The sequence below is a fragment of the Podarcis vaucheri genome (assembly GCF_965113315.1).
Source record: "Podarcis vaucheri genome assembly, chromosome: 3".
Lineage (NCBI taxonomy): Eukaryota > Metazoa > Chordata > Lepidosauria > Squamata > Lacertidae > Podarcis > Podarcis vaucheri.
Window position 1 is genome coordinate 78,184,259 of NC_138761.1, and position 15,856 is coordinate 78,200,114.

The following is a 15,856-nucleotide window of genomic DNA, read 5'->3' on the forward strand; positions in this document are numbered from 1 at the left end:
GCAGAAATCTTGTTAGTTCATGCAACTGCTGAAATTTCATACATGACCACTATTACTGCTAATTGTTATTTAATTTATTAGTCACTTGACATTTAAAAAGTCTCCAAGTGACTCACAAAACTTAAAAGCGTGAAGCATGGCATAACACAAGAAAGAGCAAAGCCTCACAGTAACCTATGAAGCAAACCCAATAAAACAGCAGTAAAAACATGCCTTCAATACATAGCAAAATGATACTATGAAGGGGATGGGGTGTGCATTTATAGTCTTTGAGAAGCCATTAATGGCAGTCTCATGGTTACGTGATTTCTTCCCCTTCCAAATTTACAAAAATGTTTTCTTGCCAAATATCTGTTACAACAATAAAACATATGCCTTAAACATGTTCATCTTTTTTTTTTTTTTACTACTTCTATAGGTCTGACATGCCAGCATGTAACCCAGGCAGTGGATGTGCATAATGTGAAGAGAGCAGTAGCTCAAAATGTATGGTCAATATGTTCAGAGTGCTTAAAAGAAAGAAGAATATGTGATGGTGAGCCAGTAATGCCTTCTGACATATGGCTGTGCCTCAAATGTGGTACTCAGGTAAATAAATATGTGACTTTAAAGATATGTAATATGTATAGTTTCTAACCTGCCCTCTGGCCCCTAACAAGGTATATAACGCAGCTCATCGACGTAGTAGAGTTCCACTAAAGTACCAATAGAAATCAGACTAGGACTAAGTGTTTGGAGTTCTGTTCATTTGTGGCATCTGGACAATAGCACTTTAGTTCTTGCTTAGGTATGCCTAGCAGCTTGTTATTCCTTAGGTCTTTTTGTCTGGATGTTTTGAAGAAAAGCCAGAATTAGAGCAGTGCATATGTTTTGAAACGATGAAATTGTTTGGCCATTTTGTGTCTATTATAACCCAATGCCTGGATAAAGAGTAACATTTTTGGAACAATTACTCTTTATCTAGGCATTGGGTTGTTTAGAAGCTGTTCTTGCCAGGGGTCTTCAAAATGTCATATAAGCTACAACAGGTCAGCCAAGGAACGGAAACTTGACAAGAAGAAATTTTGCTGATTTTACTAAAGAACTTAGTAGTTATGATAACTGTAGTTTAACATTTTTATTAATGAATTCAGGGCTGCAGTCAAAACTCAGAAGGCCAGCATTCGCTTAAGCATTTTCAGAATGCACTAGGAGAGCCTCATTGCATTGTAATCAACCTCAGCACATGGATCGTATGGTAAGTAAATTTGTGTTTTGAGAGGGGAAGCTGTGTGTGTTTGTGAGGGAAGACATACACTTGTACACCCCATAATATACAGGTATGCATACATACAGTGATCCATTACTTTTGTACATGAAATTCTTCTTGGAGTTGCACTAACATTTTTTTGATTTAGTTATTCAACAAGAAAATATAAGCTGGTTAAAGAAAGTCCTTTGTTTTATTGCGAATGATAATTCTAGTATCTCAAACTAATAACTTGTTAGAATGTGAAGTTTGTTAATGTGGACTCTGAAATATATTATATATATATAAAATTCTGCTCCTATGGGTCATCTGCTTTATTACAGTTTTTTTACCACCCTACGGCCTCCCCCAAAATTTGTGAAACAACACCAACAACATTTTTACTGGCTACTCCTGCAGGTCCAGTGTTGTGATTCTGTGATGCCAAAAGGGTTTTGTGACCTGAAGACCCACCAAATGTGTCACTTTTCAAAAGGGAAATTGCTGCACCTCCTTTTCACATTGGACCTCCCAGAGGCCAACCCCTGTAAAAGATTACCCCTGCTGTTAATAGGGGTTAATAGGATCAGACATAGAGGTTCCAGTAGTAGTTTGAGAAGATAATTACTCCATATGTAATGGCTATGGGATCCAGCCCTCACTCTACCACCTGGTGGTGGTTGAGGTGGTGGAATTGTGGAAGGACAAAGTCTCTCCCATGTTCCCCTCTCTCATACATGGCTCCCCCCTTTTTTTTTTTTGAAGCAGTCAGATTCATAGTAGCAAAGTGATCTACTGTTCATACCTAAGAGGGACTTTACTTTCCAGGGATAGATCACAGTTCATCTGCAAAAGTTCTATTGGCACTAATGTTGCTTTGGACAGCCCTTGTGACCGAGAGCCAAACTAAATATCATATGTTTGGGAGCAGGGGTGTTTTAACCCTTTCTGTCTGTGCCTTCCCTGTGATTGGAGAGGGGACTGTTGACATCCCCATCCAGGATGCTCCAGTATGCTCACCCTAGCATTGTGGCTACACAGTCTCTTTTTGCCGCCGCCGCCAAAATCAGTAGGGTCTAGGTGGTGCTGGTGGCGGGGAATTTGCTTGGTTCAGGTCCCAAAATGAATATGTTGTTTATAGTAGTTGTAACATGCAGTCTGTATATAGACATTACCTGAAATAAGGAATCGCAATGTTTTATGACTTCATATAAAGTCGTAAAAATTTAAGATTTGCCTGGAGAATCGTTATGAGAACATTTTAAATCCTTATTCTAGGTGTTATGAATGTAATGAAGAGCTATCAACACACTGTAACAAGAAGGCTTTGGCGCAGATAGTCGACTTCCTCCAAAGACATGTTACTAGAAATGAATCAAGTAAGTTTGCGTTAATAAAAGTTATATGAGACTAAAGTCGATATCATGCCTCTTTTTATTTTTGAGAAATTAAACATGAGGTTTGCAGATCCAGCAGGTCCTTTAAGAGCCCCGTGTGGCCCACAACATTACAGTCATGCACCAAACAAACGAATGAATTATCTTTAGTGCTAATAAATGATGCACCTAATTTAGCAGGGAATCTTAAGAGATCATCTTGGCTGTGAGTCCTGGAAGACCTGCTCCCTGCCTTACAGGCCTTTCCCCACCTAGCCTGGGAGGGTGGGGCCCTGGCTGACTCTAGCTACAAAAGCTGTGGCTGCTGAACAGACTCTTAGGCTAGGGAATTACTCAGGGAAGATTTGTTGGGGGGGGGATTGCTGTTACTGATACTACTCTTTTGTATCTTTATCTGATATCTTAATATGATTTATGTGGAAATTTTTCAATTTTGTACTTTTTGATTTTTTTATTGTTTATGATTACTTTTGTTACGTTTGTGATTGTGCATTTTTTTTACATGTTGTCAGCCGCCTTGAGCATAGTTTTAACTATGGAAAGGCAGCATACAAATAAAATTATGTATGTATGTGTATATGTAAGAGGGATATCTCAATGACAACTCTACAGAGCACCTCAGTAGTTCACTTGCAAAAGAGCGGTGCCAGGCTTTCTAGCCATCTGTCTAGAAAACCCTGACATCTAGTTGTATTGAGGTTTGAGAGGTTATTCTGTAATGAAGGGAGAGGTACAGGATATACATAAGTATACTTATATTAAGTACTTAGTATAGCTTTTAAGCAGAATGCATACTTTTTTTGGCTGTTGCGTTTGTATTGCAACAGGTTTCATCTTACAAGAGGTGTTTCTCTTACATCTTAGAAGAGCCTTGTACTAGGAATATAAAGGATGATAACAAAAGGCCCATGAAAATAGCCTTTTTTCCCTCAGGAAGAAAAAATGCTGTATTTGTGGTTCAAACACCACCAGTTCTTTTAGAAACATATAAATTATATGATAGTGTGTTGAAAAATAACTTTGCCACCTTTATTACATGGAAATATTTCTAAATACTATGTGCCCAACAAGAATATGAGAACTTGGGCATGACAACTTTGTCCTGTTTCAGTTTAATTGAGAATTCATTTGAAGGGAAGGAAAATATGTTGGGGTGGGGGTGTTGAGAACACAGATATCCTGTTGGGTACATTTTGAGGAATGACAAAAGCAAAATGCTTGTGATTGGTGTGGATGCGAAGGACTAGAGTGGCAGCAGGATCCTATCTTTCCACTTGGCAGTTTGTAAAGATTAAACTTTAGCTGGAGAAATGTGCAAATTATATTACTTCTACATGACTGACCCAGGGAATTACATTAAGCAATTGAGATAAGCCCAAGTGTGGGGTTTCCCAAAAGAATGCTTGCAGCTGTGTGGATTTCAACTATGATCTAGTGGTTTACCATATCCAACAATATGTTGTTTTCTTTGCTTTCTCCGTCCTCCAATTCCTTGCCCTGGCTTTTAAAAAGTAATCTGTTTGGTTAAAAGGGCATGTTTGGCACAACATGGAAGAATAAAGCAAGGGCTTTGTAAGGAGTAACCACTCAGCAGAACCTAGTTTTGTGGAAAAGGTTAGCAGGCCATTATGTTTTATTTGCCAGTAAAGCAGGTGCATTATTGTTGTGATGGCACACTTGTGAGTTTCACATGAACCCAGTGCACATGTAACACACAGGAACCATGCTGAGCTGTTACGGTTTGAATGCCAGTCTTTTCTAGGAATGGGGGAAATTAGAAACAAGGGTGTGCTTGATCACTGGAAACAAAGCTTACGCAGATTATTTTCTCTGCATCTTTTCTTTCAGTTCATGGGAGCAGGAAAACCATTTTTATTTATGTCGTACTTGCCATCATTGCTTGTGGCAGTGTTTCTGTAAAATTTGCAATGCAGCTTGATGTTTTGAGATTCGTAACATTGACACTGAGTGTTAATTACTGTTTAAAAATGTGCCGGTTTTTTCACTAATATATCAAATATTTCTATTACTTAACTGCATTTTTATGTAAACCACTTGAAGATTTTTGCCAAGTGGTGTACAATTCTTATAAATAGCATTTTTGCAAACTATGTGTAATTAAACTTTGTAGGTTTATATTACCTCTTTATGTAGATTTATATAAGCTCTTGACTTTTTTGAGCAGTGTATCTCAATAGAAGTAGATAATGCGAATAAATAGTCTGACTAGTGGTTGTTGTTTTTTGTAGTCCAGCGTTCAAATAAACATAGGATTTCCAGCTTATTTATTACTTTCTCTGTTGGGGTGAGAAATGGAGGTGTGTGTGTGCACAAACACTAAGTCTAAAACATTCTATGAAGAGTTCTGTTCAGGTTATATCTAATCAGGCACTTGAAGAAATTGATGGGAAATAGTTATAATAGCTATCTATTTTTTTTGCTTAACTGATCCAGAAACATGTTACTGTTCCAAATATCTCCCTTGAGAACGGGTCCGATCATATTCTGCAGAAGGAGAATACTATAAAATATTGATGATGCTATTGCAATGCACTCTGGAGGCTCCTATTTATTTTTATTTTATTGTGGATGTAATTTAAGTCTTTTAAAGGTGTTCTGGGTAAATAAATTATCATTTCCATCATGTTCTGTTTGTGAATTTGCCAGAGTTGGAAACAGAATCCTGAACTAAGTGGGTGGAATTCAATATTGCGGTCTTCCGGTTGTTCTGTCTGCACAAACATTGCTGCTTGCCAGATGGAAAGATCACTCCCATGCTGTTTTGAGTCATTTTCTCAATTCTCCCAGAGCCAGTTCTGAGTGGGTAGGAGGTGTGCAGGCAGGGAGAGGGAGGAAAGCCTTGTTGTGCAAGCGGAAGTCCTTGTGCTGAACTTCCACTGACAGGACTGGTTAGGTGGATCCCGTGCTTTATTAGAATGTGATGTATTTGGGTGAGAACATAAGGTTGAATGCAGATTTGATCAGAGTAAATCCATTAAAATCAGGGGGATTTAGTCATCTGGGATTTCAGCCCCATGTTCTCTTAGCAAAACATTTTGAGGAAACCATCTCAAATCTCGTTTTTTATTGTTTAAATGTGTTACACCACTCCACAGTGAAAAACTCTTAGATTAGTTTAAAATGAAGTGCATGATTTAAAACAAAAGAACGAATAAACACTATAATCCAAGAAGACTTAATCAGTGGGTTTAAGCACACTTAATTCAGCTGTGGATTGTGGCCCAAATCTATAAAAATCATGGCTTAACAATACAATTAAAAAGAGAAGCACAGGCAAGGAATTAAAAATAACTCTTCAACTTAAAATATAAAGGTTCTGTATGATGAAATGGTTTTCACTTGTCTCCTGAAGACCAAATAAACCTGCTTTGGGAAGGACACTCTGTAACTGGGATGCCTCTTGATCCTTTGGGACGCCGCCAGTCAAGGAAAGAGAATTTTCTTACAGATGTGCTGACTCAGTTAAAAACTATTTCAGTTTCATTGCTTAATTTGAAATAGGCAATACCTCAACATTGGAGGGTGAAGTCCATGACTCAAGCCTGGGATCATGTAAAAGAACTAGACGTAGAGAGTTTATCACTAAGTGCTGCGGATAATATCTCCATTCTGATGGGGCTTGTGCTTGCTTCATGAAATTGAGCAATACCCATTTATTCTGTCATTGCCCTATAAATAAACTGCCATTTTAATTCTTTGATACAGTGGTGTTATAGTATAGTATGGAAAAAATGGCACAATAGTCTTTTCAGCCATTTAAGAATGGAGCATTCACTTGATTTTTCTCATTTAAATTAGAAAATCTTAACCTTTTCATAGTATTGGTGGAAAAACTGCTGCTTCAGTTTTTCTTAATTTTCTGTAATACAATGGCAATATGTTTATAATACAGCATTGTGTGAATGTGCTAAAAGGAAAGAAAGCTGTTAACCTTGCTTTTTATTCCAGAGAAATATTCATTAGAGAAAAGCATTGACCTTGAAACATGTTCCCTGATCTCTCTCTCTCCCCCCCCTTTTTATTTTACTTAATGGAAAACAACAACAACAACATAATCCCCTGATAAAAGAAAAACAGTGAACATTTGTTTTCTTTTTACTTTTATATCATCTGCCCATCCTGTAAATTATTGTTTCAGGAAGAATATGGGAAACGTGTGTACAGAAGACAGAGTTCTTCTAAGAAATATGGTTAAAGCAAATTGATGTAGAAGTCCTGCCAGTCTTGTATGTCTGTGAAGTGAATACTGTATGCTGTAAACATAGATAGTTGTAGTAGATCTGTAGCTTTTCTAACTAAAAAAAAAATGCATTGTAAGACTGAAATGTTTAAAAAGAATATAACTTCATTACAAAGTTTCCTGAGACAGGGTAGATCACAATGAACTCATTCTTCAAGTGAGGAGAAGGAAGTTGGGAACTTCCTATGCCTGTGTGGCCTTAACTGAATACTGTGCTGGTTATAACCCTCTCTGAAGGTTAAAGAGGTTTATAAAATGGTTTAAGGAACAGAATTCTTTGGTCAGATCTGGACCAGCCAGATTTAAGAATTCTGTGGAGTTCAAATTGCCAATGAACATGTAAATACTTCTCATATCTATTAAAAGCAAAATGTTTCTGGTGAAGATCAGCTAAGCCAAAGTATGTAGATTTCATTTCTTAGGGCAGTTGAACTAGCAGTCAGATCCTGTTCACGTTTTCTTCAGTTTAAGTCCCATTGAACATCCTCATACTTCACCTTAAATGGCAGTGGAAGCCTATGCATGTTTACTCAGAAGTAATTCCCACTGTGTTCAGTGAATTCAGTTAAGTGTGTTTAGGATTTCAGTCTGGGTTATGGATTGGATTTTAAGAACTGACAAAACACATTTTCTTTATATTTCCAGTTTCCTGATAACTGCTAAGCTAATGTGCTGTTTGGATGTGTAATTATGGCTTCCTGCATTTTATAATTATATGGGTATTCATGTCTTAGTAACAAAGCTGTCCTGTTCATAGCCATTGTTTTTTGTGGTGGGTTTTGTTTTATTCTCCCCCCCCCTCGCTGAATGATTCACATTTGAGATTCAGTAAACAGAACCTTGCTACTTGTGTGAAGCTGTCATTTAACCATGAAATGAAATGCTTTTATTGAGTTTGCCCTCCAGATATGGTCCTCTGTGGCAGTGCTGTCCATATTTGGTGGCTGTACAAGGAGAGCCAGGTGGTGCTGCAAAGCATAGCACAGTGAAGCGTGGACAGATCTAGGTTTGACATTTGTCATCCTGCACTGCTGAAGGGGAGAGAAAAATCTGCTTTTCCATATGCTTCTGCTCTAATTTTTGCCTGCAGTTTTGTCCAGATGGCCTTGTGAGCATTGTTTACTTTAAGATGTTGTCCCAGATGTTATTGAATGCCGATGGATAAATGAAACAACTGTGGTAGTCCAATATGCAGATTATGTACACAATTTTGACTTTTTTAAAAATAAAAAGTAACCAGTATGTTTATGTATTATTTTTTTACTTTGGCAAAAATTCTTTCTACTTTAATTTACTTTTAAAAGAAAAGAGCCAGTATAAGGTAGTAAATAGATGCTGGGTTTAGACAGACACATCCAGGGTTCAAATTTCTGGTTAGTGATAAATCTCAGTGGGTTTATCTTCCAGCCTAACTTTCTTTCACATAATTGTTGTGAGGATAACATTTGCCAGGGGGTGGGGGCGGGGAGCCATATGTGCTCTGTTGAGCTCTGTTTAGGTGAGATATATTAATAAATGTGTTGTATAATCTTTATGCCACTGGAGATTTTAGAGACTTGCATTGTGAATGAGGTTTTTATGGGTGCAGCATTTGGAGAATGCACCCCTCAGGTTTCTGATCTTAGAGACACAGCAGGATCAGCTGCATCACCAAGTTCCTTATGGGGAACTTCATCACACAGCTGATCCATGCAGAAAATGGCACACATAGTTGTATGAAGTGCAGCACAAGTATGTTTCCACTAATATATTGAATATGCAGTTGTTTCATATATCTTTATCTATCTCTCTCTCTCTCTCTCTCTCTCTCTCACACACACACACACACACACACACACACACACAGAACTAGCTCAGTAAAGCAGTTCCTGAATCTTCTGGCATGTCTTGTTTGCTTTTTACTGGCCTCTATTAGTGAACTTGGGTGTATTCTATATGAACTGCCTCATTATGAGCATCAGGCAGTGGGGGTGGTGTCAAAAACGAAATTGCATCTTTTGCAAACCCAGGCATAATTTCAAAAAAAATGTGCTTTGACTGGAAGGCAGGGAAATCATTCCGGCCATCTTATGTCAGCTATAATAGGAATATTTAATCATATTTGGTTTCTTTCATTATTTAATTATAGTCCCCCCACACCCTCCCCAACCACCTCCCTATTATTCAAGGATGTAAGTATCTAAGGGTAATGCATAGAGAAATCTTTCAGTATGAGAGTTCTGTTAATGTAAATAGGTCTGTTTAGTTATTTCTCAAGAACACTTAATGAGTCCTCAGTATGTAACTCATTAGGGCAAATATATGAATTCATATGTCAAAATGTAGATTGCAGCACTGCAGCTCTTGGCATCCATTAAGTCCATAACTTGTTCACATTGACATGCATTGTTAATCAATACTTGAAATGCTGCAGATGTCAGTAATGTTCATATTTAGTACAGCAGCCATGACAGTATGAAAGTTGCTAGTAGAAATCTAGGCTAAATACTGTGTCTCAAGTATTCTTATTACCTCTAGGCTACAAGTTAATGGCTGTCTAACTTCACTGCCCCATATATATTTAAGCAATAAGGCAAATAGGGAAATACAAGGACACCGTACTGGTAGCACATTATATTGCAGTTTGTTTAAATATATTGGATTTTAAAGGTTTAAGGCAAATAGCAAGCAGTCGCTTCATCTTGTTCTAAATTAACAAGTCCGTGTCACATGGTGAACTGTGGTGGGCAGAGAACAGTGCAAGTATGTTATAGGGAAAACATGATATCCATCTAGTTGTTGAAGATCTGCTGCAAACTTATTTGAGCTCTTGCTCTCCTGATGGGCAGGGTGCTAAGGCTACAATCCTATACATACTTTGCCTGGAAGTAAGTCAGAATTAACACATTCCACTCAGACATTAGTCCTATTGTCTGAGTGGAATGTGTTGAATTGTGCTGCACAATTCTCACTACTGCCACCACTGGAATATTTATTAACTAGACTTTCTAGCATGTGGCATATACTCTGCATTTTATAAGTTCCATGAATGGCCCTTCAGACCTAGTATAATAGTCAACAGAGGCTGTGAGGGGAGTGTTGTGTGATTCTTGGATATATTAAGGGAAATAATGGAAGTTTGTAGACTATAGACTGTTACTTGCACTTGGTTCCCATTTAAATCAATAGGACTTAAGTCATGGCTAAAAACTGAGAAGAATGTTCATCAAGGATAATATGGTGGACTGTAGTGACCTGATTGTCAAGGAAATAAAGAAACTTAAATATTTTGGTGAATATTTTAAAATATATACGTATGTATAAATTGGCTAACACTGTCTTTTAATGGTGTATCTATGTGCATTCTGTATAGTATGGATAGGATGTATATTTCTTTATATTGATGGTTGAAATGACCATGATGACCAACAACATGATACTAAGTCATGACTGTTTGGCTCCATTGATAACTAACTTTTCATGTGTCCAACACAGAATATTTAGGATTATTTCAGAAAGTAATGCTGTTCTCTGAACTGTGTATTTATGTATTAATGTTTAAGGGTTCTCTTACTTTAAGGGGTTGAAAACGGGTTATGCTTGGGTATATAAATCATCCTCCCCACCCCAAAGTCTCAAGTTAGTGGAGCACGCCTTGCGGGATAATAGTTTTTCAGCCTCAAATGCCTTTGCTAATAGAACAGCATTGTTGCTGCCCTTTGAATCAGTGGCCATATATAATCTGCTATCCATAATTCTTTGGGCCATAGATACCATGTGTCTTACACATCTTGAACATTGGAGTCATGTACACAGTGCATGTTACTATGTACTTGAAAATATATATGAAGTATTGCAAGACACAGAAATTGCCCTACATGTATGAGTCTGGTATAGCCTTTAGATTTTTATAGCCTTTTTAATCATATGATCTGCCAACACCTATATATAACCCTCATTTAGATATATAGTTATATATAAGTATAGCCCTCATAGCAGAGAACACCTAAATGTGTGGCTGGTTTGGGATAAAGGCTGAGAGCCACTTCACACATGACGGTTTTACCATTATAAATACCTGTTTTAGGCTTGTTCAAGGTGCATGTGCTAGCCCCACCAAATTTTGGTTTTTTTTTTTCTTTTAACGGATGATTCCATACAATACCCTAAGCTTCTTTCAAAATTGATATTTATTTATTTATCAATCAATCAATCAATCAATCACATTGCTCCAGCAAAGCCCAGTGGGTGTACCACAAAATATAACAGCAAATTACATCAAAGATTAAACACACAGTTAAGGTGTATCTCTAATCTGGTCCTTTGGGGAAAATTTTAGACTTCTGTTAAAGAAAAGGGAGTCAGAAATTCCCTTAAACATGTAGTTCATAGAAGCATGAGTTGGAAGGGAACCCAAGGGACATATAGTCAACTCTCTGCAATGCTCTGATATTGAAAGTTCGGATATTGCCTGTAGTTTGAACATTTTGCTTACACACTTTTATGAGTTTGAGAACAGCTAATATGACAGGACAATAAGATTCTGACTAGCAAACCTTCCTATGTCAAGAGTACAACCATGGTATTCAGCACATGTGATGGTACATGTGCTAGCTGATCCCAAACTCAAAAAAGTGTGTTCAAATACCTTAAGGAACTTGCTGTTATTCTAATTAGGTTTTATTGATCAAGCATCTGTGGATAAGTCTTCACTGCTTTGTCTTTTATATCAGTTTCATAAGCACACAGTGACTTTCTACCCATAGTTGTTACTGCTATTTCTTTTCTATTAAAGGTTCATCATCAAAAATTATATGGTTACATGGAGAAAACAATGAACCAAGTGACATATTAAAGGGCAAAGGCATCAGCTCTAGTTGGGCATCAGTTCCGGTTAAAGGCATTAATAACCTAGGGAACACATGCTTCTTTAATGCTGTCATGCAGGTAAGAATTCAGATGCACCACCATATTCTGAAGTACACCTGTGTATTTCATTAAGGCTGCAGGTATTTTTGTCTTGGGTTCCGAAACACACTGATAAAAATTTGGTAAGACTGCATAATGAATTTCCTTTTTAGCCTTCTGCTGCACTGGCTACCTAGGACAGCTCCATCCTGTTTTCTGAACTTTCACCTGATGCTGGGCTACATTTTCAATTATTTTATATTACTTAGCAACATATCAGTACCTTTATTCTTGTAGTTAGTTGCATTTCAAGGGGTAGTGGGAGATAAGGAGAAGTGCAAGGACCAGCTTTAATTAAACTGTAGCACAAAGGTGATCTACTATTGCTGGAGTTGTGCTGCTCTTTTTTTTTATTAAAAATAGTCAAAATAAATGACCTTCTAAATGGAATGGAGGAGGAATAAGGAGAAACATTGATCTAAAGATGTCATCTAGCTGATCTATTTGTTGAGTGAAGAAACTATGATAATTTTGAACTGAGCAGCTAGTGTAGAAGCAGCTTTTCTCTCAGTCCGGGGAGTGCTGTTGCTGCTAACTGTGTGACCAGTTAGAATTTGAAGTATGTATTTTTAAAATGGCAGTTTGCAGAACTTGAAACCTATGACACTTGAGGGAATTTCGAAAGCAGTTTTTGATGTAGCATAGGCAGCTGCACATTAAATAAATGGTCAGAAGCCTCGCTGCTCATATGTTCTAAAAGAGCTCTTTGGATTGTGATTATTCTACTGCCATTAAGGAGAATTATCTTGCCACAGTATAAATTCACTTTCAATAATAATTTGTTAAGAGTAGTCCAGTTAACAAATAAATGCCATCTATAACCTTTTCCTTCCTTTTTTCTTTAGAACATGGCTCAGACACACTTGTTAAATGAACTAATGTGTGAAGTTAAAGAAAAGGGGACAAAGCTTAAAATTGGTCAGAGTCCTGCATCTCAACTGGTAAGCATTTAGTGAGAAATGCTTTGTGTGAAATATTCAGAGGACCCTCCTTTGGGAATGACATTGACTGGATATTGAAAAATGATAATGGTGAATATATTCTTGACCAATTTAATATTTATTCAGTGATCATGATATCTGCCTCTACTTTAGTTTTTAGACATATTGTTCTATAAAATTAGTGACTGGGGTGATGTTCTGCTAAATTAAAAGAGAAGTGTGACTTGAGTTTTGCTTTCCAGCTTCCTGTAGTTGTCTGGTCACTGTTGGAACAGGATGTGAGACTAGATGGACCTTTAGATTTAGCAGTGTTCTTATTTCTTAAAGCAGAGGTTTTCAACCTTTTTGAGTCCAAGGCTCCCTTGACCAACTACATTCTTAATATGGAGCCCCCGTGGGGCTCAAGAGCCCAGTTATGTCACCCCTTGTATGCATAGCTGGCAGCCTCTCACCTTTTTCAAACCTCCTCTCCTCTCCCCACTCCTCTGCCACCCTGCTCTCTGAGCTGCCCCCCCCCCACGTCCCAAAGAAAGGTGCCTCCTCACACTGCCCCACAGTGGCCTGGGAAGAGGATGCCTCCAGCCTTAGTGGCCTAATGGAGGCTAGCCAAAGGTGAATGTGAGCACCTTACTTTGGGAGGCAGCAGTGGAAGCAGCGGGTGCTGCCAAGTGTAAAGGCTCAACTTCAGCACTGGGCACTCAGCTCCCAGGCAGGCTTTGCACACAGCAAGCACAAGAAAGGTCAGTGCGGTGCCTGCTTGCCTGCTCGGCCTCCCACTTCTCCATTCCCAACAGCAAGGGCCGGCTGACTGGGCTCCTCCTTGCAGCTCCTGGCAACCAGCACCCCCTGGCCAGCCCCAGAGGCGCCATTCACCTGGGGAACTTGTAGCCAGGACTGCTGCAACAAACAGCTGTGCAAGCCTTTAGGAGGCAGAGATGCAGAGGGCATCAAAAGGAAAGAGGGACAGAGGCCAGTGTTGCCTGCGGCACCCCTGACCATCCTTCAGGGCACCCCAGGGTGCCATGGCACACTGGTTGAAAACACTGTTTTAAGGAGAAACTGATGTCCAATTTTGTCTCCGAATAACATTTCAACCCACATATGTCTTTTTCATGCTCATCTCTAAAACAAAATTAAAAATCACACCTGACTTAAAAAAAAATTATCTTTGTAAAATGTGTTTTAGTCTATATATTGCACTTCCTTATGTTGATACATGGCAAGGCATGTTAAATTTTGCTTTGTTCTTTGTTTGCTTGTTCAAAATGCTCACCAAGTAGACTGTCCTCAAACAAAATGCTATATTTTAAATAATAGGATTCTACAAATTGTTTTTCTTTACACATGAAGTGCTAACCTTGAGAGGTTTAGGGTTCCCCCCTTTTCCAAATTTTAATTAGCTGTTTCATCAACTGTTTAGTTTACATTTATAAATTAAGAGGAGGTACTGTGAATTAACATCTGATATTTATTTTGATCCTAAAGGAACCTTTGGTAGTGAACCTTTCAAGTCCTGGGCCACTGACTTCAGCTATGTTCCTGTTCCTTCATAGCATGAAAGAAACTGGAAAAGGGCCTCTTTCTCCCAAAGTTCTTTTCAGCCAGCTCTGTCAAAAGTAAGAGCAACTTCACGTTGGTAGCATGTTTCACATGCATGGCACCCACACGTTAAATTTGAAATGCTTTGCCTAACATAATCATTTTTATTTAGATCAGTAGAAATTTATTATGGTGTATCATGTTGAAATAAAACGGTAATGATTTTTATACGAGTTTTCCCCTCTTAACTGTTCGGTTATTGAGGAAAAAAGAAATAAATTGATGATTCTTTCTATAGCAACTGTTCTGCGTCTGGTACTAATTCATCCACTGTTAATTTTGTTAGTGTTGCAGCTGTCAGACGTTTTGCTAAGACAGATTGTGTGCATAGCTACAGGGCCCTTCTGTTTGTTTTCCACTATTCTGAATATTAGGGATGCAGACTTTTGACTTATCTAGAGACTTAGTGGCTCACACAACATTTATGTACTAAGAGGACATAATTCTTTTATTTGTTACGGCTGGGTAATTTTATCAGTGGAAGAAATTGTGAAGCCAGGTATTATGGCAGTACTCCTTGCTATTGAGTAGATTTTCAGCTGAATTGGAAAGTGGAGCTTTGTTTCTGCTTGGTGTGCTCAAAAAATGCAGTTATTGGTGTTTTTAAAAAACCCAAACTTGTGCTTTAGTATTGCTGGGTAACGTTTTCTTTATTAGCAATAATGCAGTGATAACTATGGTGTCTTGTAATTTGGAGCTTAGAAAAGACAGGAGCTTGTAAGAAAAGGAGAAAGTCACATAGTAGGCAAAATAGGAACTTGTCTCATCTTGGTTCTTTTTCTGGATAACCACAGATGGTTCAGATTGAAAAACACCACCACTTAGTATATGTGTCACTTCTTTTTGCTCTAGATTTTTTTAAGGCATCAGCTACACAATCCTATACATCTGTAAATCATATATACAATTTTCAGCCTCAAGGCCACGTTCCTTCACAAAGAACCTTCTATGGACTGCATTCTAGTGGCGGGTGGTTCCACAGGTCAAGTGGGTAGAAAAATGTATGTGGGCAGAGCAATGGAGGGATGTGTGTTCATGCACGCACAAACATATACACTACACACTTATCCCCAAGCAAGGTAATAATTATCACACTTTTAGGACACATATTCCAGCCAGGCAAAAGCACTCAGGAAAAGCATGGGAACAGGGCCAGAGAGAGGTGTGGCTTAGGGAGAGTACTGAGAAGTAAATAGAGATCTGAAGAGTTTCATTTAGCTCTTGGGCCTGAGATTCTCCACTATGTTTACTTGGAAATAAGTGCCACTGTTTTAAATGGCGCTTACTTCCTAGTTACATACATTTAGGATTGCAGCCTTAAATCTGTGGCTTAAGATCTGTGAAGCAAGCTCTGCTGAATTCAATGAGACTTTTGAGCAAACATTCTGGAATTCCACCATTAGATGCACCTTTGATAAAACTGTGATTTTGCTGGTGCTAAGGACAGAGGGCCTTGACAGGAACCAAGGGAAGTGTCCAAGGG

The 15,856-nt window shown here is 38.2% G+C and overlaps 1 protein-coding gene across 1 annotated transcript in view; it reads left to right on the forward strand.

The window, feature by feature from the left end:
• Positions 1-397: 397 nt before the first annotated feature.
• USP45 (ubiquitin specific peptidase 45) overlaps positions 398-15,856 on the forward strand; it is a 46,174-nt gene continuing 30,715 nt past the window's right edge. The window contains exons 1-6 of the mRNA XM_082216638.1: positions 398-588; positions 1,134-1,237; positions 2,507-2,607; positions 11,661-11,812; positions 12,679-12,774; positions 14,260-14,390. Of these exons, the coding sequence (XP_082072764.1) occupies positions 547-588; positions 1,134-1,237; positions 2,507-2,607; positions 11,661-11,812; positions 12,679-12,774; positions 14,260-14,390 (626 nt within the window). The 5' untranslated portion in view covers positions 398-546. The remainder of the gene's footprint in view (positions 589-1,133; positions 1,238-2,506; positions 2,608-11,660; positions 11,813-12,678; positions 12,775-14,259; positions 14,391-15,856) is intronic.